The 25144-nt window shown below is 42.1% G+C and overlaps 2 protein-coding genes across 7 annotated transcripts in view; one reads left to right on the forward strand and one right to left on the reverse strand.

Moving 5' to 3' along the window:
- The window catches only part of TMEM65 (transmembrane protein 65), a 49116-nt gene extending 35026 nt beyond the window's left edge, over positions 1–14090 (reverse strand). For 3 of the 4 annotated variants that reach the window (XM_014867860.3, XM_070481583.1, XM_070481584.1), the window contains exon 1: positions 13301–13720. In XM_014867860.3, coding sequence (XP_014723346.2) covers positions 13301–13586 — 286 coding nt within the window. In that variant the 5' untranslated portion in view covers positions 13587–13720. Of the gene's footprint in view, positions 1–13300 lie in introns of all 4 variants that reach the window. The other variant, XM_070481586.1, reaches the window with a different exon arrangement.
- Positions 14091–14167: 77 nt separating this feature from the next.
- The window catches only part of TRMT12 (tRNA methyltransferase 12 homolog), a 50622-nt gene continuing 39645 nt past the window's right edge, over positions 14168–25144 (forward strand). For 2 of the 3 annotated variants that reach the window (XM_044743754.2, XM_070481564.1), the window contains exons 1-2: positions 14202–14787; positions 21553–21631. The gene's annotated coding sequence lies outside the window, so the exon portion shown is untranslated. Of the gene's footprint in view, positions 14788–21552; positions 21632–25144 lie in introns of all 3 variants that reach the window. The other variant, XR_011493333.1, reaches the window with a different exon arrangement.

The following is a 25144-nucleotide window of genomic DNA, read 5'->3' on the forward strand; positions in this document are numbered from 1 at the left end:
TTCTTTGCTGCACTTTCATCTTTTTTGGTCAATTCCCTTTCGATTATCCATTGATTATCCAACTCTCAAAGGTTTATCACTGGCAGACAAGGAGGCAACAGAGCTATGCATTTTCCTGTGTGTGAACTGAGTAACAGATAAGTGGTGACCAACCACTGACAGACGGTGAAAGAGCGATGTAACTGGCCACAATCATGAGACACACCTGTTTTTACAGAGTGATTTGTGGATCAAGGCGTTAGCAGCAAAGTTAATACTTTAGGCAATCACTCACAGTCAATATACTATGGTAAATGAAATCTGAACCATGTTCTTGGGGACTGGTGTTATTTAACTAAAACATAGTTACTGAAATTCATGCATATGGTAACTGTGCAAAGCAGGAACTGCCTGTAATAACAAAAAAATCAATTACTTAATGAAATGGGCATAAATCCAGTGGTGGTGGTGAGATATTGGTGACATGTAGGAGGACTGATCAAAAGAATAAATATATTAAGGATAATGGAAGTCAGGTATTTTTCCATTAGAGAATGAAGTTAGAAATACAGAAAGAAAGAAAACTAGAATGTACCCTGTAGTGTTGGATTGGAATTGGAGAAATTGTTATGAACTCTCACTTTATAATAGATATAGACAGAGAGATAAATCTAAATATAAATGATATTTACTATTTATATAAACAAATATATTCATACATTCACTAGCTCTGACCACTGTGGGGGCCTGGGAACAGCAAGACCCTAATAGCTATGAGCACAGATCTTGGTTTGTAAATACCATTTTACACTGAAGAAACCAGGGATCCTTGTAAAAAAGGCTGATCACAGAGCTAGAAGAAAAGTGCAAGATGAGACTGGAACATCCTGTGGTGCCAGAAAGTAAATAAATGTTCAAAAAGTAATGGGGACATGTCAAAAAGGTACAGAAACCAGCCTGAAGGGGTTCCCACTGGTGAAATATGGGACAGTTAGAGGATCAAAAGTGATAGTAATGAATTATAACCCATTAAACAGAATAAGAATCCATGAGGATATACTGATGTAAATTAATAAATAATTGATGAAGAATGAGATATTTCTTAGACCCAAAGTATCTCTCCACAAAATATTTATTAATTACAAAAAAGAAAATAGCAACTATACAGTGGATAAGTTAGGAAAATACCACTTTAGTCAAATGTTCAAAGGAATTGGTTAACCTGGAAATGGTTAACATCACCAGGGACAAACCAAAATCATGGGCCAACTGAAAGGGTGAAAAAGAAGATAACATCACTTCTGTGATATTCCTGCCAAAGATGCATAACTGGAATCTATTCATGAGGAAAGAGACAAAACCAAATTGAAGCACATGCTACAAAATAACTGGCCTGTAATCCTCAAAAGCATAAACGCCATGAAAGCCAAATGAAAGACTGAGGAACTGTTCCAAATAGAAGGAAATTAAAGATATGTGACAACTAAATGCAACATGTGACTTTGGACTGCATCTTCTCGCTGTAAAGGAGCGTTACTAGGACAACAGGTGAAATCTGAATGGCATTAGAGTATTAGACGGTAGTAATCTATCCATGTCATATTGTGGCTATAAAGGACAGTGTTCTTGTTTGTAGGAAATACGTGCCAAAGCACTCCAGTTGTAGTGGACATTGTAATGCACAGTTGATCGCTAGCTGCCAGAAGTCCTGCCAAGAGACAGCCCTCAGTGGACAGCAATCCTGGAAGCCTGCTTCAGCTGCAGAACGCTGCCTCACCCCAGGCTCTACACCCTGCCTGGGCAGGCCACATCCAACAGCTCATTTTCACAGAGCTTGAGGCCCAGACCCTTCACAACTCAGGACAACACATCCTATCCCAGGGTCAGCTGAGGCTTTCATTAAGACTGCATCACTTTAACCTCTGCCCAAACCTGCTTCCTTCCCTTCCTTTTCTAAAGTGAGGAGTCCAATAGCACTCCCCAGCAAACTTGCATGATCATCTTGGCCTCAGACACAGCTTCCCAAGGAGCCCAACCTGTGACAGGGATGACAGGGCATCATGTCAACAACTTATTCTCAAATGATTCAGGGGAGGAAAAAAGAAAGCTTAGTGTACTATATTTGAAACTTCAATAAATTTGAGATTGTTTCAAAATTTAAACAGTAATACAAAATTAAGTGGGGAAAGCACAGGAAGAAGAACAGAATGAAGAAAAGCAGAAGAAAAAAAGTATGACGTGGGGCATGGTTCACTGAAGAAATGAGACTAACCAATGGACAGTATATTCAAGGTGATAATAGGAAATAAAAAGAAATGAACAAAAATACAAAAAAAACAAAATACACCTATTACACCGTATTTATTACTTAAAAGTGATCGTTGTATAGCTATAAAATGAGTGTTAACAATTCACATTTTTTCTAACGTCTTTAAGAAGCCCCTCTGAGCAGAAAAAATGCTAAGATGTTTTTTAAACCATAAGATCTTTCTCACACACAAACATAAAATTCTACCAGCTCACAAAATATGCCACATCTTACATTACCACTCTCACATCTGTTTGCTTGTTTCTTTTCACAATTCAAGCATGCCTGAGTTTCTCTACACGACCTCACCTCTTTTCCACCTTAAAAACAAAAACACCTTTTAAAGCCTTGCCACTCAAAATATGGTCCCTGGCCCTGCAGCCTTGAATCACTGAGAACGTGCGGTGATTAGAATTGCAGCAGTTAGAAACGCAAAATGTCAGGCTCCATCTCAAACCTACTGAAACAGAATCCGCATTTCAATAAGATTCCCAGATGATTTTATCTGTACATTAAACTTGGTGAGGAGGCTCCAGTTTCCACTGAGGGATGTAGAAAGCTATAAAGAGCATTGCTCTCACCATTACAGTGAAACAAAGTCAAACTAAATTCAAATTCATGACTTATTTCAAACCTGTAAGAGAACTCAAGTCACAGAGCAAACCACTGGCCCTAAATCAAAAGAGAAGCCGGCACCTGCAATGACAGAGGGGACAGGGGACGTTAGCACTTGCTTACTCGGGATAGATGCAACTGGATACCATAAACGTACAGCTAGAATAGTAAAGGAACAGGTGAGGCAGAGTGAGGGCCAGGGGGACAGCGCGAAGGCATTAGGATATGCATAAATTAGGGTATGCAGGTTCTTTCAGCAGAAACTCCACCAGACACACACACACAAAAAGAGAGGGAGCCCTAAGAAACTGTCCACTGTGGTGTAGACCTGAAGGAAGGGAAAAGCAATAATGCAGAAGGAACGTGAAACTCTACCTGGATCCCTTTTTCAATCTCTCCTATGAGTCAAAAGCCATAATCTGTGAGAAGGCAATACTATCACCCTTAGGGCAGATGAGGTGACCAACTACAGTTTGCACAGGATTGTCTTAGTTTTAACACTGAAAGTCCCACATCCCAGGAAAAAGTGTTCCCTCTAGCTCTTAGGTATTTTAATTTGAAAATGGAGTTTCCAATCATCTTCTTGATTTCTATAAGCTTCTCACCAAAGAAAATGAAAAGATCTTACCTGCTGAATGGCCTGCATATTTTCCATTCAGTGCTGCTAAAAACAGGTGTGATTTGTTTACTTGTGGTATTATGTTTTCCTCTGATAAACCAGAATTCTACACACGAATGTCTATTAAAAAATACTACAAATATTTAAAATAAGTTCAGACTTCTAACCTATGAGTAAAGAGATAATCTCAATAACCCTCAAGCTACTGCCGGAGGCCTCCTGCCCTCCATATCCAAAGTTCCCTTTAAAGAGCTGAATCCGGGGGCCAGCCCAGTGGTGCAGCTGTTAAGTTCTCGCGCTTTGCTTCAGCAGCCTGGGGTTCACTGGTTTGGATCCCAGGTGCGGACCTATGCACTGCTTAGGCCATGCTGTGCTGGCATCCCACATATAAAGCAGAGGAAGATGGGCACGGATGTTAGCTCAGGGCCAATCTTCTTCAGCAAAAGGAGGAGGATTGGTGGCAGACATTAGCTCAGGGCTAATCTTCCTCAAAAATAAATAAAGAGTTGAATCTTTCCTTAGTGATACTCCCTTTTCAGCCAACTAAAATCTGGCTTCTCCCCACATAATTATAAAAATTATAATTTTTATATAACTATAACAATTATAAAACCGCTTCTGACAAAGACATCAGCTCTCTTTCCTGTTATTAAATCCATCAGACCTTCTTCCTCGCACCCCTAGTCTTCCTCTTACATGACCTATCTAAAGAATCAGATCATTCCTTCTTTCTTGAAATGCTCTTTTCTTCACTTAGTCTCTGGGATATAGTATTTTTGTTATTTTTCCTGTCTTTGTGGACACTCCTCCTTGGTCTCCTTCTGATCCTGGTTCTTCTTCATCTTCCCTTCCAATAAACACTGGTGTTTTTCAGAGTTCTCTCCTGGATCTATATACAACTGTTAACACCCACACTTACAAACTCAGCCTAAACTTCTCCTATGAGCTCCAGATTAATGTATATAAACACACACACACACCCCTACTTACTTGACATCTCCATTCACATTCACAGAGGTATCTTAAACTTGACATGTCGAAAATTAACACTTTAATTTCCATCCCCCAAAATCTATTTTTTCCCCAGTATTCTCCCTCGCAGTTAAGAGCAACACCTTTTACTCAATCACTAGAGTCAGAAACCTAAGTCATCACTTACTATTTCCTTTCCCTTGATTACCTGACCTTTTCTAATCCATGAGCAAGTCCCATCAGTTCCCTCTCAAAAATATATCTCGAATCCATCTCCTTCTCTTCATCCCCATGGCAACCTAGTCTTAGCCACCATCATCCCTGGCCTAGACTACTGTAACAGCTTCCTAAGCGGTCTCCCAGCTTATGCATTTGCACCTTCCAATTTGTTCACCAGCAGCAGCCCAAATGCTCTTTAAATCCCATTATTTCACGTCATGTTTAAACCCTGGAATGGCCTTCATATGGTTTACCAAGAAGGGCCCTGACTAATCTGGCTTCTGCCTACCTGTCCATCTCATCCCACTCCACTGTGCCCTTTGTTCATTACGTTCCACTCATATTTGCCTTCTGTCAATTCTACAGTATGCCAAGTCCCTTCCTATCTCAGGGTCTAGGTATTTGCTTTTCCTTCTTCTCAGAACGCTCTTCCTCCAGCTTCATTCAGCTATCTGAATGACTGGCTTCTCAATTTTCAGCTTAAATATCACCTACACAAAGCCTTCCCAGATCACTTTATCTAAAGTAAGTGTCATTCTGTTTATTCTCCTAATAGCACCCACCATAATTATTTATTTATTTACTTTATTGCTCAATATCTTTCCTCGCTCAAAAATATAACCTTCATAAGAGTATTTTGCTAAATTAATTCTCTGATGTACCCCAAACATCTAGTACAGTGTCTATTCTATGGTAGGGAGAGTAACAAATATTTGTTAAATAAATAAATTTTCAAAGTTTGGAAAGCTTTTCTATGAATAGTATGTTAGATATTAAAAACAAAACAAAACAAAAAACCTCACCCAAAAACCTAAAGGAAAATTAGCACAAAAGTTACAGATTTAAGACAGAAGTTCCAAATACTAGTTTTCTGACTTTTTCAAAATCCTCACACAATTATAAACTTTTTTACACAATGATTTTACTTTGATTTCCCTTATTTTCAAAGAAACAATGCCATATTTGCTTTTGTATTGAATGCTGTATAATGTGCAAAAATACAAAAGATAGACTAAGATATGTTACCAGGACAAGTGATTTTCTAGCATTTGAGGTGATAGCTTTTCTCCCGGCATGAGTTAAAAATCCCCGGTATGAGTACTCAGAAAGGTGCAATAATAAGAACAGGCGTTTTAGAATCAAACAAAGCTAAGATAAAAACTCCACTCTGCCACACAGGCTGTGTGTGCCTGCCACACAGGCTGTGTGTGCCTGCCACACAGGCCAGCTCCTCTTAGCCTCAGTTTCCTAATCTATAGAATAGAGATAATTCCTTCTCCCTCCAAGATAAGTAAACAAAACAATTACATGAAAACTCACTTAGCTCAGCATGTTTGGCACAAAGCAAATGTTCAATAAGCGCTACGTAATGGTAGTAAAGATGGCGTCAGCAACAACAACAGTACTAGCAATGGGATGTCTTCTATAAAATACAAGAACCATTATACAGTAGAAATTCAGAAACTGTCTTACAAAATAGCGGGCTGTTTTTAAAATTACAAATGTTTTTAATAACACAAAAAGTACTAAATAATCTATCCTCAAACTCAGAAAGACAGGAAATTTAAACTAAACCAAGTAAGAACACCACTCTAACTGAAATTCCCTGAAATTTTAGGATCTGTAAGTAGTAATGCCTCAGTTAACTACCTTTTAGGTACTTAAAACAACGATCCTCTGAACAGCCATCATCCTGATGTTAGCAAAAATATTCACAAGAGCTTCAATGTGAGATCTGAAGAGTCAAAGATCAGTAACAATGTGATAGATGCAACTGGCTAGCTGGAAAGACAAAAGAAAGTAGAGGTCTATGACCTTAAAAAGTCTGTCAAGAATTAAACCCTACCGAGAAGCACAGGGGGTTCAAAAAAAAAAAAAAAAAAAAAGAGAGAGAGAGAAAATGAAACAAAAAGAAGAAAATAAGAAACACTACGGAAGAGTGACAAAGAGCAGACATCAAAAACAATAACAGGGATGCCAAGAAGCAGACTTCCTTACACAGCAGAAAAGTTTACCACAACCACAACTGATGAATGAGAACAGAGTAGAATAGTCTGAGGGCGGGAGGGGGGATGGAGGGGGAGGGGAGGAATAAGCCCCACACATTTCACCACTATGACACAGTCTGAAAAGCATGCCAAGTGAACTGGCCGTGTTTTGGAGGCATTTGGTGTGATGACTGGCATGTCTACAAATAGAAGGAGCCCCAAAGAAAATTATTGTATTAAAATACAGTATATAAGGACTCTAACGTCTGACAGAAGCTAAATTGTACTCACAGTTTTACTAAGGCAGAGAAAAATGTACTACGTTCAAATATGTTGCCATCAAAAGCTATCAAAGTAAATCTTTCACAGGTTAAGGGGAATGACATTTTCTTACCTGAAAGTCCTTTGTCTAGAAGATTCTCTTATTTACCAGATGGTCTAAGGTAACTAAATTATTATATTTTAACATATAACTACTTGTTTTTATGTGGCTCTTTTCCTTAACTCAAAGCAGACCTAAACCTATGAGTCAATGACAAGGCTGGAGTCCTATAAATCTACATACTGATTAACTCAGCTGACTTGACCAAGATGCTAATAAAATTCGCACTTATGAATTTAGTCCCTATTTGTTCCAGATAGCTTTACACTCTGACATGCCAAAGAAAATCACTAAAGAGTATGGTTATGCAAACATCACTATTTTTAGAAAAACTGAAACAATCACCACTAATAATGGTTCAATATCAGAGCATCCCCAACATTCAAGTTCGCTATCTTTAGTTCTACTCGACCCTTTGGATAAGTCTATAAAGTTGCAGACTTTACATTATTTCAATTTTCCTATCTACAAATTTGTTTATAAAAATTTGCTTGTCACAGGGGTGGCCCAGTGGCTCAGTGGCTAAATTCGCATGTTACACATCGGCAGCCCAGGATTCACGTGTTTGGATCCAGGTGTGGACCTACACACCGCTTGCCAAGCCATGCTGTGGCAGGCATCCCACATAAAGGAGAGGAAGATGGGCATGGAAGTTAGCTTGGGGCCAGCCTTCCTCAACAAAAAGAGGAGGATTGGTGGCAGATGTTAGCTCAGGGCTAATCTTCCTCAAAAAAAATCCGCTTGTCACAACTGCTATAAAAAGTAAGCAAATAGTGACTATTGAGATGAACAACAACAAATTAATTACTGGTGAATTAAACTATAGCAGTGTTTGACTTATCTGGAAGCCATATTTTTAAAGTGCCTAGTATTTAGAATTTAGTCAAGAACTTAGAGTGAAAGAACGTCACAATCAAGGACAACAGTTACCACAAAGTTCATTTATTTGATAATAAGGTGAGGAATCTAATAGAGTCACTCCGCTGGCCCTATACAGAGACAAACAAATGTAAAATAAAGCAAATGAGCTAGAAGCAAAGAGAATACACTGATACTTGCAAGTGTCAATGGATGACAGGAAAAGAGGAGAGACAAGCCCAAGGACTGAAGAAGATACAGCCTATAGCACTCATATAAAGCAATGGCCCTCCAGCAGGGTGATTTTGCTACCCTCCTCCCCTTCCCCCCACCCAACGTCTTCTCCAGGGAACATGTGGCAATGTCTAGAGACAGTTTTAGTTGACACAGTGGGGGTGAGGAGGGTGGGAGGGTGCTACTGGCCGCTAGTGGGTAGAGGACAGGGATGTTGCTAAATATCCTGTGTGGAGGACAGCCCCCATGACAAAGAATTATGCAGCCCAAAATGTCAATGTTGCCCAGAATGAGAAAACTGATATAGAGGAAAGAGTCCTAGACATCTCAATAGATAAAGGAATCACTACACTGGCACTCAGTAAAAGAAGGAATTTTCAAAAGCCTTAAGACAAACGAACAAAAAACCTAATTTGCTAATGGTGTGCATTAATAGAGAAAGACGTAATACAAGATTCCCAACAGAAATTATTAACTTCTTAAAAGCCTAGTGATATAAAGGAATAAACTACAACTATTAGTTAGGGTCATGCATATGGAATACTTCCTACTAATTTCCCTTCCCCTGAATCTAGACTGGCCTTAGTGACTTGTTTGACCAATATGCAGCAGAAAGAACATTCTGGGACTTCCAAGGCTAGCTTTAACAAATTTTGGTAGGTTGAATAATATCCCCCAAATATGTCCACATCCTAATCCTCCAACCTGTGAATATATTCCCTTATATGGCACAGATTTTGCAGGTGTGACTAAGTTAAGGAATTTAAGAGAGTAAGATTATCCTGGATTATCCAGGTGGGTCCTAAATGTAATCAGGAGGGTCCTTATACTAGAGAGGCAAAAAGGTCAGTGAAGGAGAAGATGATGCGACAACCAAAGCAGAAATTAGAGTGATATGACCAGGAACCAGAGAGTGCCAAAAGCTGGAAGAGACAAGGACCAGATTCTCCCCTGGAAAAAAAAGAGTCTTGCTGACACTTTTATTTTAGCCCCTTAAGTCTTATTTTGGACTTCAGACCTCCAGAACACTAAGAGAATAAATTTGTGCTGCTTTAAGCCACTAAATTTGTGGTGATTTGTTACACCAGCAATAGGAAACTAAGACAAAGTCTTACAGCTTCTACGTAGCCCTGTTGGAACATTTTCTCTGGGAGTCCAGATCCATCATCTAAGTTTCACAACCATTTTAAGTCTGTCATGGTAATGAGGTTACAGACATCTACTCTGGGCAACAGCTCCAGGGGAGCCCACCCCTTCTAGCCATCTCCAACAAAGTGCCAGACGGGTGAGTGAAGCCATCTTGGACCCTGTGACCAGCTCATTTGCCAGCCGTTTATGGAGTGAGCTCCATAGATACCACATGAAACAGACAAATCAGCCAGCCGAGCCCTTCCTATATTCCTGACCCATCCACAAAATCATGAGATGTAATGGAATAGTTATTGTTTTAAGTCACACATAACTGTGGACATCAAGTTATATGTAAGTGATAATTAAAAAGTATTAAATAGCATATATCCATATTATAATGGAAGAAAATAAATCCTATTTGCATTATCTGTTTTCTGCTGGCAGTAATTCCTAGTAATAGGGCTTCTCCAATATGCCCAGTAACTCTAAAGGATTCAGAATTAAGCTTGTTGGAATATACTGCTATAATTAGGTTCTTTCCATATTGGTAAAATAACTGATCGTAGCAAAGCTTCATTTAACTTATCTAGGCCCAAGATACAGAAGCTCTCAGCTTATTATCTACCTCTCACTCCTCCTGACTCAATTCACACTTCATATGTTCATTCTGGTTCTTCTCCTCTTGCTGGGTGTAGTTGGGGCTACACTTCCCTTATTCCTCTTAAAGGCAGTGAAACACCTTTATTCATGTATCTTAATTTGAAGTATGACATGTTTCTATTGCCCTCTTCCTTATTCTCTTTGAGCAAAAGCCAAGATATCTCCAATTCATCCCAGAGGCTCATATATTAACAGAATCGCCACTTTCTCATAATGCTGATCAATGGGCAGAGAAAAATGGGGATACTCTTGTCAAGAGTCCAAGATCCCTAGTGGACCAGAACTCCATGGAAAATCTTATTTGTTTTTAAGTATTCTAGGTATCCACTTTAATATTAGCTTTTTAGGGGGCCAGCCCAGTGGCGCAGCAGTTAAGTTCACAAGTTCAAGCAGCTCGGGGTTCGCCGGTTCGGATCCCGTGTGTGGACCTATGTACCGCTTGTCAAGCCACGCTGTGGTAGGCATCCCACATGTAAAGTAGAGGAAGATGGGCATGGATGTTAGCTCAGGGCCAGTCTTCCTCAGCAAAAAGAGGAGGACTGGCGGCAGATGTTAGCTCAGGGCTAATCTTCCTCAAAATAATAACAATAATAATAATTAGAAATACTAACTGTAAAAATTGGGAGACAAATTTGTTTTAAAAATCTCGGTGAAAATTAAAAGGAAACTGTTAATAATGTCAGCTTGCCAGTCCTACTTGGAAAAACAATGAACCAACAATGTACTATCAGAAGAATATGGACTGTTTCTGGAAGAAGAGAGAACAGGTTGAACAGATAAGTCGATCACATCAACTTTTTTAAAACTGAGGAGGAAATCAGTTTGTAATTTAAAAATCACAATATCCTATTTAACTACAATAAGACATCCCACAAAGTCTGCCTTATCTATTACAAAATGATTGTAAAGCTTTATCCCATCACAGACTATATCAAATGCCTACTGATAAGGGCAAATGTATCAAATTTCAGCAGTGGATTCCACGACCATACCAAAGCCTGGATGATTTTTTTCCTGTAATGTTTCTACACCAAATCCAAAACACTTCATTAGCTCATACAAGCACCCTTTCCAAGAACACATAAGATTTCCTATAATAAGAAACAGCCCTTTCAAGAGAATTCATTTCATTAGATAGTGTACTTAGGACACACACATTTAGTACGTGGGAAAAACATGGGAGTTTTTCATTTGTTTGATTGGGAAAAATGTTAATTTCAGCGTTGGAATGAGCTGTATGCATTCTCAACATAGTAAAATCCTCTTTGCCTTCAATGATCAACAAATAAAGTAGTTTACTAGTGACGATTCCAGTTATCGCCATAGGAACTGTATGTACTGATATTGAAAACAATAGGGAATACTAAGACTGTACTAAAAATTAAAGCAACATCATCAACTGTCATCTGAGTCAAAAGGCAATAATTGAGTCATCAACAGTGGTGAAAATGTTGCTGTAAATTTTGAAGTTCTTTAGCTTATAAACAGGAGATAAGCATTTGACTACCACATTGCTTCCTATAGCCTTGCCTGTTTATCTTGAACATTGACAACTTAAATTACTAACTTCTCTCTCATTTATCTTACATACTTATTAAGATTAACTGATGCTAATTGATGTCCACTACTGAACTTTATAGGTCCTTTCCAGAATATCCAAAACCATGTTAAATTTAAAAATATTATCTTCATTGGAAAATGTAGCAACCCTATAGTGCAATACGTGTGGCATGTGCTAACGCAAGAAAGTAGAAGGTAAAGTTTACCCAGTTGTATCGCAGCACATGCTTTGCAAGAACTGTCATTAAATCATATTAACAGGGCTCTCCAAACTTGTAACAACATTAATGCAGAATTTCCAAGAAAGGACTTAGAAAAGGCCAAAAGTGTGTTCAAACAGTCTCGCCCATGGACAAAGATTCCTCAAATTAACGCTCCAGCATATGACTGTCTATATTGTTCTCCAAGGAGTACATTTTCAGAATTGAGTATTTTAAAACTGCACACTGAGTGCACACATAGCTTACAAATACACCAGTATTTTAATTATGACTTCCTCTAACATCATGATTACACACTTAACAACTGAATTGATTGCGATGTTACATTTTTCCTGTAAAAGCCTTGTGGGTAGACAGTCTGGAATCTCCCAATACCATAAATTGGTCCACAATTCCCCGAACTGAGAAAGAAGGCAGTTAAAAGACACAACTAATAAAAAGTTTCTGCAGAAGGAGTAATGGATAAGTCACGCTTAGATGAGGCAGATAATTTCCTGCATCCCTATACACAGGCCAAAGAACCCCTTTAAGCGCCTCTGGCAAACCAAATGCCACGTTCCAAATCAACCTGCTCTAAACCTAAGGAATCTATGGAATGTTTCTGTACCTACCGACTTGGGGAGGCGAGGGAACAGACATAAAAAAAAGAAACTTTCAAAGACATCAGAACGTAATATAAAATAGCAGCAATGTATTTTGTCTGGCAAAATACGTTCAGACTGAATCATTTAACCATTTGCTCCTTTCGGCCCTTTGATTTTCTGTTCTAGCTTTTTCTCCCAGACTCCAATTCTGACCTGCCAGCATTCTGCACCCGTTTTAAAAATATCCTATTTTAACATGTTAACTTAAAAATAGCTTTGCTTTCACCGTCCCAAATTACTTTCGAGCAGCACTCTGCTTTTTCCTGTAGAGCCACAGAATCCCAGAAAAACCCCTTCTGATTTAGCATTCTTTCAACCTCCGGGGGAAACAACAAACGCTGCAGTTGAACTCGTGCAGCCCCGAACCTCTACGGGCTCGCAAGTCTGTATCTGTATCAGTGACCGGTTTGGTCCATCCTTTCCATTTCCCAGGAAAAGGTTTCCTTAAATTAAAACCACCAGGTCCGCGCGCACGCAAGCAGCTGAGAGCATCTCTGACTTAGGAAGCGAGCTCCCTTCTCCTGGACGCCCAGACATGCCCGTTGCACAACCCCTCAAGAAAGTTTCTCCCCGCCTCCCTGCACTTTCGGAGGAGGCACCTGCCTGGCTGCACGGCCGCGAGATCGCAGCCCCGGCTCGGGGACAGGAGGCCCGGGGAGGGGAGGTGCCCGGCAAACCCAAACAAAAGCAAAACACGATCGGTTGGCAATCTGGGCTTCTGCAGCCGGGGAGGAAGCTGCCAAGCGCTGGCCCCGGCGGCCTGGCACGCGCCGCGCCTGTCCTACCTGCCCCGGGGACACTGGGGAGGCGCAAAGTTCCCCGCCTCGGACGGCCCAGGCGCGGGGCAGGAGGGCTCCCGGGGGGGAGGGGCGGGCGCCGGGCCCGGGCTCGCCCCCAGCCGCCCCCTTACCTTGGGCGATGGCGATGGACTCGAAGCGGTGCAGCTCCTTGAGCAGGCAGCTCCTCTCGGTGGAGTGCAGGCTGTAGATGAAGTCGCGCGCGCCCTGCGCCGTGTTCAGCGCCTCCATGGGCTCCTTCTTGGGGTGCGTGCCCAGCCCCCGGGGGCCGCCGGGCGCCGCGAGCGCCAGCAGCCCCCGCCCGCGGCGGCACCAGGAGGGCGGGCGGGGCGCGGCTGCCGGGCCCGGCCTCAGGCTGCGCGCGGTCCGGCTCCTCAGCAGCGGCAGCAGCCGGGACATGGCGGGCTGAGGAGCGGGGACCCCCGCAGCCGTCCGGGAAGGCAATGGCCGGCGAGGCCGGGGGAAGCAGCAGGAGCTGGGCTCAGCCCGACCCCGCCCCGATGTCCTCCTGACAGGCAGCCGAGGCGCCGGGCACCATGCACTCCCCGGGCCCGCGCGGCCGTCGCCTCCTCTTCCGTCCCCTTCCCTTCCAAAAGGCCCGCGGCCGCTCCGCCGACGAAAACTTTCTGTGAGGCGGCCGGGCCCGGAGAGCTCCCGGAGAGGGCGGGCGGTGCGGGCGGGCGCCTGCTGGCTGAGGAGGAACGCCGCGGGCGGGCGGGTTCGGCGAGGGCTGGTGTCTGTCAGTCTGGTCTTCCAGAGGGATGAGTCAGCCACGCGCCGCCCTCCTCCGGCGCCGCCCTCCTCTCCCGCCGGCTTTCCCACCCTCTTGCCTGCCCTCGTCCCCTCTCGGCACAGCACCCTCGCCCTCAAAGCAGCCGCGCTCTCAGGCCGCAGCTGCCGCCGCTACCCCTAGCGGCGATATAAGGGGTAACGGGGCGGGGCGAACGGGGAAGGCGGGGCGGGGGCGGGGACGCGCAGGCGCAGTCCTCAGGCTCGCGGACCGCGGTCCCTCCCGAGGAAGGAGCGTGCACACGCGTCCCCACCCCCTCCGGTGAGCGAAGGTGGAGGGAGGAGGCCCATGCTCGTGCCGGCGTTCCCTACCTTTCCAGCGAGGAGAGTAGGGACGCAGAACTTTGGGCCCCTCTCCCGGCCGAGTCGTGCAGCTGCCACCCGGCCCACCCTAGCGCCATGCCTAAATCTGGGGCTCATTCTGAATGATGCCCCAGCGTGCGGCCCCCCTTGCCCGGTACGGACCAGGAGGAGACCAGCCAGGCCGCTCCGGAGAGCCTCGCTACCGCTCGGAACCTCGCGGGGTCGCAGCTCCCTGCTCTGGTTTTTGGGGATTGAAGCGCCCAAGCCGCGCCTTTTACCAAGTTGCCGCCCACCGTGGCCTCGGCCAGACGCTCGGGTTTCTGAGGCACCCCGTTTGGGAGCTCCAAAGAGAGGGCGAGGCCGGTTCTACCCCTTCCTCAGAAGGATTTGAGACTGAGACCCTGACACCGAGAATACCCTTCCACTTTCTGATGCCAGCAGCTTGCAGATTGTTAATGCTGAAGCGGGAGGCAAGAATGTCACAGCCCTTTTAGGGGTGTTTGTCAAGGTTGGTTTTTTTTTTCTCTATGCCAAGGCAGAAAGAATTCTGCGATTCTCCACTATTTCCGCATGTCCAGGTCCTAGGCATCTTTCAAGGCCCAGTTCAAAGGGTCTCTTACTCCAAGCTTTACTTTTATCTCTTCGTAAGAGAGGAGATCTCGGCTTTATCTGAACCTATCTAATGACACTAAGGCTTCCTGTCTTAGAGAATAGATCCACTTAGAGAATAAATCTGCTCAAGTGTAATCAAGATCCAAATCCTATCCTTATATCCGCTGCTGCACCCAGCCCAAGACCTTGTGTGTAGTGGATGTGCTATAAACATGTAAGTGCAAAATATAAATGTGAATCAAAGGAGGAATGTTATCACTAAATCCTCCTGCTGCACTGTCTCAGTGGTTCTCAAAGTATAGTTCCCTGGACAGCAGAGCGTGTTAGACATGCAAATTGGTGTGCTCCACCCAAGACCTCCTGAATCAGAAACTGGGCGTTGGGCCCAGTCGTCTGTGTTTTAACAAGCTCGCCACTTAATAGTGATGCACACAAAAGTTTGAGAGCCACTGCTCTAACTTAAAGAAACGTGGAAAGTAATTTTTTGTTTTTCAATTTCAAAGCAATGCCCTCTAGTGTAATAATGACAGTTAAGAATGCACTTTGTGGGAAATACAAGTTCTTTGAGTGTAGAGACTGTGTCTTTCTTGTCTTTGAAATGCTTTACACCCCCAGTGTGTGTTGGGATCCTCTGCAGAGTTATTTCAGTCTCAAGTTCTTGGGATTACCACCACCCTCCCCACGCTATCCTTTACCCTCAAGAGATTCTGACTCGTTGGGCTGGGGGTGAGGCCTGGGAAGTGAGGTTTGGAAGAGTTCCTCAGTAAGAACCCATTCCCAAGAGTCTGTAGGACACCAGTTTTGTGTGTGAGCTCCAGAAACAGATTGTTGAAAGTGTGATAACTGGGTCAACCTTTTCCTAGTTAGGTATTAGTGGTAGTTTATTACAATAGTGGTCCCAATGTATCATGCCTTATGGTATCCACTCCCTTGTGTAGACCTTGACTATGTTGACTATGGGCTTGGCTATATGACTTGCTTTAGCCAATAAATGGGAGATCACAAACCTGATCTGATAAGTGCTTGCTCGTTGGGGCTTGTAATATGTTTGCTGTATGATTTATGAATATTCCATTCTGCTATAGAAAATAGGAAAAACTAAACCGTAGACACGATTTGCTTATGAGACATGTTGCACCTAGAATAAGTGGATGTATGTTGAACATAGATTAAAAGGAGGGAACAAATGAAAGGGCTAGATAGAAAGAGGTAGACCAAGTGAACTTTAAATATTAATATGGCATGGATCGTACTACCTCTAGACTGATGACTGTTTCATGCCTAAATTGGCCACCTACTAGCCCCATCATGGCCTCATGTTATCTCTGCACAAGAAAAACAGATAAACTCCTAGCTACTCAGCCAGCTAATGGCCAGCTACAGTTATGACCAGACACAAAACAAATGAATGTTGGTTCCAAGACCTTCAATCTTGTCAATCCCTCTTGCTTATTCTCTACTCTGGTCCTTAAAACCACACCATCTGTGGAGAAGACTGGCACAGCAGAGAGGTATAGGATGTATGAACATTGCATAAAACAAAATTTAGGTGCTTTGGGCCCTCAACCCTGCTTGTACCCTATCCTAAGCTTGTATATCTACCCTATCTCTTTCCTCTTGCTTCTCACTCTGTTCTAAATTAGTTGATAAATTGTTTGGGTTACTGGTGCAGCTCTTTGAGTGAACACATTATGCCAAACTTAGTGTCTTGAATAGCCAGCTCATGATTTTGTGGCTTAGAAATTCGGGAAGGGCTTGCCTGGGCAGTTCTTTGTTGGCATCTCTTATCAAGTGTCAACTGCAGCCACTGTCATTTGAAGGATTATCTGGGCTGGACATCCAAGATGGCACACTCATGTGGCTGACAGTTGATGCTGGCTGTTCGCTGACTGGGAGCTCAGCTGGGGCTGTGAACCAGAGCACCTTCATGCAACCCCTCCAGCATGGCAGACTTCTCACATGGCAGCTGGCTTCCCTCAGAGCAGGTGTCTGAAAAGAACAAGGGTCATGGCCTTTTCTGACTTATCCTAAGAAGTCATGCAGCATCACTTCCAATGTATTCTACTAGCTACCCGCAAGCCACTAAAGCCAGCCTAGATTCAGGAGAAGGGGATATAGACCCCTGCCTCTCAATGAGAGCAATGCCAAAGAATTTGGGAACATGTTTTAAAGCTGCCACATAAGCAATGGGATTCAAGTATTTTAATTTGGTCTATAAAGCCTGTCTCTTCTGTGAGCTACGGTACAACCTCTCTGTTGGTATACTTGGAGGGTGCCATTGCCTCAAGGTAATTTTGGGCATGATGTTTGCCCTGTTGGAATTCAGCTGCCATATAAAGAAGTCTGGAATATCCTGCTAGAAAGGCCACGTCGAGGAGGAGGCAACAGCCAATAGCCCCAGCTAACTACCAGTCACATGCATGAGGCCATCTTGGACTGTCCAGTCCCAATCAAGCCCCAGATGACAGCATTGTGATCATTAGTTCTGGGGCCAGCCTGCCTGGGTTTGAGTCCTCACTCTACCATTTGCTAGCTGTATAACCTTGAGCTAATAACTCAGCCTTTCCAGGGCTGCTCAGCTGTTTGATGGGGATAAGGGCATGTTGCTAAGTTTGCTCATCTGTTAAATGGAGGTAAAGGGTATCTGCTTAATAGGGTTTTAGTGAAACTAAATGAGTTAATACATGTCAAGCATTTCAAACACACTTGGAACATGGTAAGTGCTCAATAACTATTAGCTATTATTATCCAAATTCCCAGGGACACCTCAAACCTCTAGGATTATGGCTTTGAACCCTAATTTAAGAGATATCTACCGAGCTACCTGTCATTTAATACACATTAATGTGTATTAACTGCATTCTGCATCTACTCCCTTTCTCTGAACACTTAAATCGCCTGATAAGAATACATAGAGGAGATGGAGACGGGGGAGGTTTGGGGTCCATGTGTGGAGCTCCTGAGAAATATGACAGGTCTAGATGTGGGTGGCCGGAGGAAGTTTCTGAGGAAATATGAGGGTACTGAAGAGGTAGTGCCAGCAGGTCGGAGGCTCTTCCGGGAATGGAAGAGGGGGAGAAGGAGGACCCAGAAGGCAAACTTGGCATGGGTTTGGCCTAGCCTGCTCTGCACCTTTAAAGATGACAAACATCATGCCTCAGTTAACAATCAGCTTCATCCTCATAAAAAAATTGCTGCTGAATCAACAGTCCACGGTAGGTTACATCATGCAGAGTTCCTGGCATCCCTGTTGCTGGCAGGGCACAAAGCTGTTTGCTGTCTCTACCTCTTATGATACCTCGTACACCCAGCTATTACAATCCACTTTAAAATTCTTGAAATTGTTGCTTTCCTTTGTGGGACCTTTAATCATTTCTTCTGCCCACATGTTTGCAGTTCCCTGATTGCACTTCTCATCCATCAAGTTCCTGACTTAGGGTTCTAACCTCTCAGGTCCCTTTCCCCATCAGAGGCAGAAGAGCTAGCGGGGTAGGAGGAAAACCAGAGGACTGTGGTGTTCATTGTCTTTCTCTCTGTTCGTATCACTGGAGATGCCAGAACTGTGTCTACCTGTTGTAATACTGATCATTATTATTCTTGGGATATTAGTTTTTTTTTTTAACTTTCCCCTTTGCTCTTGTCTCTGTTGTTTGAATTGTTTATAAGTGCACTAAAATGAAGGTAATGGGTTAAAAAAGATATAGCCTTGCAAGCACAGAGTTAATGGGAGAAGAGACGACAGAAACACAGTAATACATGATAGAAAGCAAATGGAAGAGTGGTAACTAACCTGGTGGGGCAGCGAAAGGTGAAAACTGAGCTGGAATGAAACACCCTAGAAGAAGGTTAATCTGAGCAACAGCCTCAAGAAAGTACAGGAATTGGAGGTCCCAAGTACCTCTGAAGGTGGAGATATAATTGAGCTTGAAACAGAAGATCTAGGTGAAAATTTTTTTTTTTAAAGATTTTATTTTTTCCTTTTTCTCCCCAAAGCCCCCCAGTACATAGTTGTATATTCTTCATTGTGGGTCCTTCTAGTTGTGGCATGTGGGACGCTGCCTCAGCGTGGTCTGACGAGCAGTGCCATGTCCACGCCCAGGATTCGAACCAACGAAACACTGGGCCGCTTGCGGCGGAGCGCACAAACTTAACCACTCGGCCACGGGGCCAGCCCCCTAGGTGAAAAATTTTAAAGGAGCACTTATAAACCCAGATCCCCTCCTACGTCCCATGCAGCTGGGAGATTGCCACTTCCTTGCCCCAGAAGAAGTCTAGAAGCTTACTAGTAGAGAGACAGTAGGCTTGGGGGCACCAGGAATACCTGAGGGCAAAGAGGGCATACCAAAAACAAAAGGATGAAGTGAATGCCACAGACTGACTCATGGATCCCCGTCGCTCTTTTGCTCTGCTTCACCATCACTGGTAGCCATACTCTTGGAGGATTCTTCTCTGAGCAGCCAGTAAAAGAGCTTAGCCAGACCCCCCTGCAATGAAACCACCCATTAACCAGCTCTGCTAATCACAGCATTTCCAAACAGCTTTTTGTTGTCTCTCTCTTAAGTACAAAATATGAGCCAAGAGCCTAAAATCACTAGTCAGTTGAAGAAAGCCTTCAAGATAGAAAGAACCAAAATAGCCAACATTAAAAAAAAAAGAGAAAGGATCTCTGAGGACATAGGGAACAAAATAAAACTTTTGAAAATGCGTAACATGAATGTCTTTGCAAAAGAAGGCAAGATACCGCATCTATGGAAAAAATAAGAGTCTATAAAAGTAGAAACATCCAGAAAATAAAAGACATTTCTTGAAATTCAAACATGATAGTCAAAATGAAAAATGTAGCAAAAAGATTGGAAGATAACATTGAGAAAAATTTCTTTAAAAGTAGACAATAGATAATATAACAAATATAAAATAGAAGATAAATGACAAGATTAGAGAATCAGGTTCGGGGGTGCAAGAGAGTCAAAGAAGATAATACAGTTTTGAAAATGTAAGGAAGAAAATCATCAAAGAAATGTCTGAAGGAAAGTCCCCCAAAGTGAAGGTCATTTGTTCCCAGACTGAGAGAGTTCATTGAGGGCTCAGAACTCTAGATGAAATGAGACCCCGTTTAAAGCCTATTGTCGTGCTTTGCTGTCATCAGATCACTAAGGACCAAGAAAAGATCCTAAAAGATTTCAGCATCAAATTCAATGGTTGTCAAGGGACGTTCAGTAAAAATAAATTTCCTTTCACAATGGGCTCAGATATCTCAGCAGCAATGCTAGAAGCCAGAAGACAATGGAGAAATAACTTCAAAATTCTGAGGAATATTATTTCCAATCCAGAATTCTGTATTCAGCAATCTAGCATGAGGGTAGATTTTCAGACCTTGAAGGCTCAGAATATGTATGTCCCATACATCGCATCAGGAAGAAACTGGAAGATGTGCTCCGTCAAATGGAAGGAATAAACCAGAAGATCCAGGAAATAGGAAGTCGCAGGATGGCAGGTCTAGAGAGCAACGAGTCTACGTGGGAGCAAGGCAACGGAAGGTTTTCAGAGGCGTGTCTCTAACAAAGAGGTGGACTTAATTAGGTTTTCTGATATATTTGAATATCTTGAAAGGGGACAAATTTCTTTGGGAGAGTTTGGGAATGGATTAGTGATAGGTTGCAAGAAAACTAAACAAATAAAGACTGAGGCAATTATTAACTCGTAAATAAAAATTATATTAGGGAAAAATCATAATAAATTAAAATGTCACAGGTAAACAGTATTTACAGGATTATAATAATTCAGAATATTGATTTAACCAAAAATTAAATGTATCTAAACTGGGCAGATGGCGGAGGGGAAGTATCTTTGTCAGCTCAGGCTGCCATAACAAAATACTGTAGACTATGTGGCCTAAACGATAGGAATTTATTTCTCACAGTTCTAGAGACTGAAGATGAAGGTGTCAGCAAGGTAGATTTCATTTGGAGGCCTCTTCTCTTGGCTTGTAGGCAGCCATCATCTCACTGTGTGCTTGTATAACCTCTTTGTGCAAGTGTGGAGAGAGAGAAGGAAAGCATTCTGGCGTCTCTTCTTATAAGGACCCTTCTTATAAGGCCCCACCCTCGTGACCTCATCTAACCCTAATCATGTCCCCGAACTCACATCTCCAAATACTATCACATTGGGAGTTAGAGCTTCAACATATGAATTTGGGGGGTGGGGACACAAACTTTCAGTTCATGACAAGAAATGTGTGTGTGTGTGTTTATATGTATATGTGTAGTGGGCCGAGGAAATGGGAGTAAGAAAGTAAAACCTTATCTGTCATAGTAAGCATACCACTCAGGGCCACAACGGGGCACAGATGGTAGTACACTCTAAATAGGATAATTTGAGGAGGGTTTATTTCCAAAGGGACTGTTTACAAAGGTGTGGGTGTAAGGGGAGCCACAAGAGAGAGTACAGTAACCCAGGGCTCAGTAGCAATTGCACTGTTAAAGGGGTAAGTTCAGTGCATGGTGACCACAGTCTAGAATGAGAGTCAGATAGAGCAGGCCTCCTTGAGAAAAGCAGTGACCTCCAGTTGAGGACACAGCCAGCTAGAGGAGATGGTCAAGGAGGGAGTCAGGGGAATAAAGATTCTCATCTCACTGTCTTTTCTCTCTCATCTCTCTTCCAGGTTCTCCCAGCTGGAGAACAACAAACTCACCTAGAAGACAGAGGACCCCTTCATAAACCCGTGGTGGTGGTCCATACAGGTGAGTTTATCCGAACAGAAAGCAAGGAGATGGGTAGATGGTAGATCCAGGGGAAAAATGGAAGATATCCAACACAGTAAAAAAACCAAGCAATGAAGAAATAATAGGCATAATCCTATTATATATCCAGGAGAAACTTCTAAAAAAGTTGAAAATAGTTGCCTTTCTGAAATGAAAATTGAAAATAGGGAGATGCAAGGTTGGGAACTGCTTTTTTTTTTTATTACATACTTTGTAGAACAATTTGACTTTTATCACTAAGTACAACCTTGATAAAAATAATTTTTATATGCTCTTTGGGTTTGCACTGAGGAAATCACTGATGACCTTTGCCATGCAATTTCAGTTAAGTGCTGGGAGCTGAGATCAGATTATAATGGGTTGAGAAGAAAAGCTGAGGTGAGTGGGAGATGAATTCCAAAAGACAGCCAAATTTTGTTAATCAAATGTTTAGTTAATGTCTTTAATAGCTAGTCTATTAGTTTCACTAGATGAAAGGTGTACTGAATGTGATTTGTGTTTTAATGAGCAATGTTTGCATAATCCATGTGTCCAGTACATTTATGCACAGTTTTAGGATTTAGAACATCTTTTCATGCTTTAATTATTAAAATGGTTCTGGCTATTATTTCTTTTCTTTTTTTTTTTAAAGATTGGCACCTGAGCTAACAACTGTTGCCAATCTCTCTCATTTTTTTTCCCTTCTTTTCCTCCCCAAATCCCCCCAGTACCTAGTTGTATATTTTTAGTTGTGGGTCCTTCTAGTTGTGGCATGTGGGCCACCGCCTCAGCGTGGCCTAGCGAGCGGTGTCATGTCCACACCAAGGATCCGAACCAGCGAAACCCTCGACCACTGAGGAGTGCACGGACTTAACCACTCGGCCACGGGGCCAGCCCCTGGCTATTATTTCTTAAACTGTCCCCAAAATATCATCTTACCCCTGACATCCATTCCTCTTCCTATATTTCCTTTGTAAACCTTCCAAACTCAAACTAAATGTTCGGACCATCTTTGATCTCCTCTTTCACTTCTAATGTGTCCTTGCCAAATGCTATACATTCTACTCATTAAATGTTTTCATTTCTGTTTCCTCCTTTCCATCCTGGCTGGTTCTGACAGACTCTAAGCCATCAGGATTTGTTGACTGTCATTATGGCCTAACTTACCTCTCCCTGCCTCTAAATTATATTTCCAATAGCTTCCCTTGTTAACTGATGGACTTCCAGATCTTATTAGAAACTGACTTTTCAGCCGCATCTCTTATTACTCTCCCTTTCTTGAGCCAAACACGACTCCTTAGTACTCTCCAAGACTTCCACTGTCCATGCCTGTGTTCATATTGTCACCTCTGCTTGCAGCACCTTCACCCTCATTTTCTCTACATGTGCAGTCTTTCCCCTTCTTCAGGGCCCAGCCCAAATGCCTTCTCATTCCTGAGGTGGCTCTTAGAGATACTTTCTAGGAAGATATCAGCTGTTTTTCTGAACCTCCTCATCACTCTTTCTGAACCTTCTCCTTGTGTTCTAGTACCCTGGCTGCCTCACTCAGAAGCACCTTGAAGGAAGCTTCCCTGTCTAATTCATCTTTTTATCCCTTTAGCAGCTAGCATAGTACCCTGTACATATATACACTCAATATATTTGTTGAATTTTTAAATTAAGTAGCCTGTCAATGTTTTTTCTGCTTTATTGAGGTATAATTGGTTTTCAAAAAACTGTACAGTTAACGTATATCAATTGGTAAGTTTGGACTTATGTATACACTCATATTACCAACACCAATATCAAGGTAATAAATGTATCCATCACTACCAAAAGTTCCTTTGTGTCCCTTTATTTTTGTTTTGTTTTGTTGGTAAAAACGCTTAACACGAGATCTACCTTCTTAACAAATATTAAGTGCACAATGCCTTGTCGTTAACTACAGACACTATGCTGTACGTCAGATCTCTGAAATTTACTCATATTGTACAACTATAACTTTATACCCGGTGAAATACTCCCCTATTCCTCTCCTCCCACCCCTTGCTAACCACCATTCTGCCAATCAATATTTGATTTTATGATATAGTCTCATTTTATGATATAGTCTCATTTGAAAGTCTCAATAATCCTAGGGATCAAACTGTCATCATAATATGACCAGCTAACCTTGCCCCAGGTCTCAGCAAGATAAGAAAATACTATATGATCATTAAGGAAAAGATAGAAGGTGAGGGGACTGAAAAGTCCTATGAAAATTGAGAAGCTGTAACCCAATTTTTTATTTACCATGTAAATAAAGGTTAAGAACATGGAGTCAGATTAACCTGGGCTAAAATCTTGCCACTGCCCCTTACCAGCTGCATATCCTTGAACCAGTTAACCTCTTTGAGCCTTAATTTCCTTCTTGGCAAAATTCCGACAATAATGGTACCTACCTCCCAAAGCTGTTTGTATACTTAAATGAGATAATGTACATGAATAGTTTTGTAGAATGTCTGGAATACATCATGTACAGTCAGTAAATTATAGATTCTTTCTATTACTATTATTGTTATCAACTGCTGTGTTAAGCAGTTGCCAAGAGCATTAGCTTTGGAATCATACAGAGCTGGGGACTTCTTATTAAAAAAAATATGAGAGAACACTTCCAAACTCATTTTACTAGGCCAGCATTAAACTCATACCAAAGAAAGATAAGGACACTATGAGGAAAGAAAACTGCTAGGCCAATATCCCTGATGAACATAGATGCAAAAATCCTCAACAAATACTAGCAAACCAAATTTAACAGCACATTGAAAGGATCATACCATGATCAGGTAAGATTTATCTCTGGGATGCAAGGATGGCTCAATATATGCAAATCAATAAATGTGATATGCCACGTTAACATAATGAAGGATCAAAAACATAGGATAATCTCAGTAAACATGGAAAAAGCATTTGACAAATTCAACATCCTTTCGTGATAAAAGGTCTCAACAAATTAGGTATAGAAGGAAGGTACCACAACATAATAAAGGCCGTGTATGACAAGCCCACAGCTAATATCATACTCAATGGTGAAAAGCTAAAAGCTTTTCCTTTAAGATCAGAAACAAGGGTGCCTGCTCTCACCACTTCTGTTCAACTTAGTACTGGAAGTCTTAGAGCAGTTAGGCAAGGAAAAGAAATAAAAGGCATCCAAATCAGAAAGGAATACTGTGTTTGCGGATGACATGATCTTATATTTAGAAAACCCTAAAGACTCAACTCCACCAAAAATCTGTTAGAACTAGTAAACAAATTCAGTAAAGTTGCAAGATACGAAAGCAATATACAAAAATCAGTTTTGCATTTCTATACACTAACTACGAACTATCAAAAAAAGAAATTAAGAAAGCAATCTCATTTACAATAGCATCGTGAACAGTAAAGTACCGAGGATAAATTAACTAAGGAGGTAAAAGATCTATATAATGAAAACTACAAGACGTTGATGAAAGAAACTGTGAAAGACACAAATAAATGGATTGGAAGAATTAATAT

Source organism: Equus asinus, chromosome 12 (genome assembly GCF_041296235.1).
Source record: "Equus asinus isolate D_3611 breed Donkey chromosome 12, EquAss-T2T_v2, whole genome shotgun sequence".
NCBI lineage: Eukaryota > Metazoa > Chordata > Mammalia > Perissodactyla > Equidae > Equus > Equus asinus.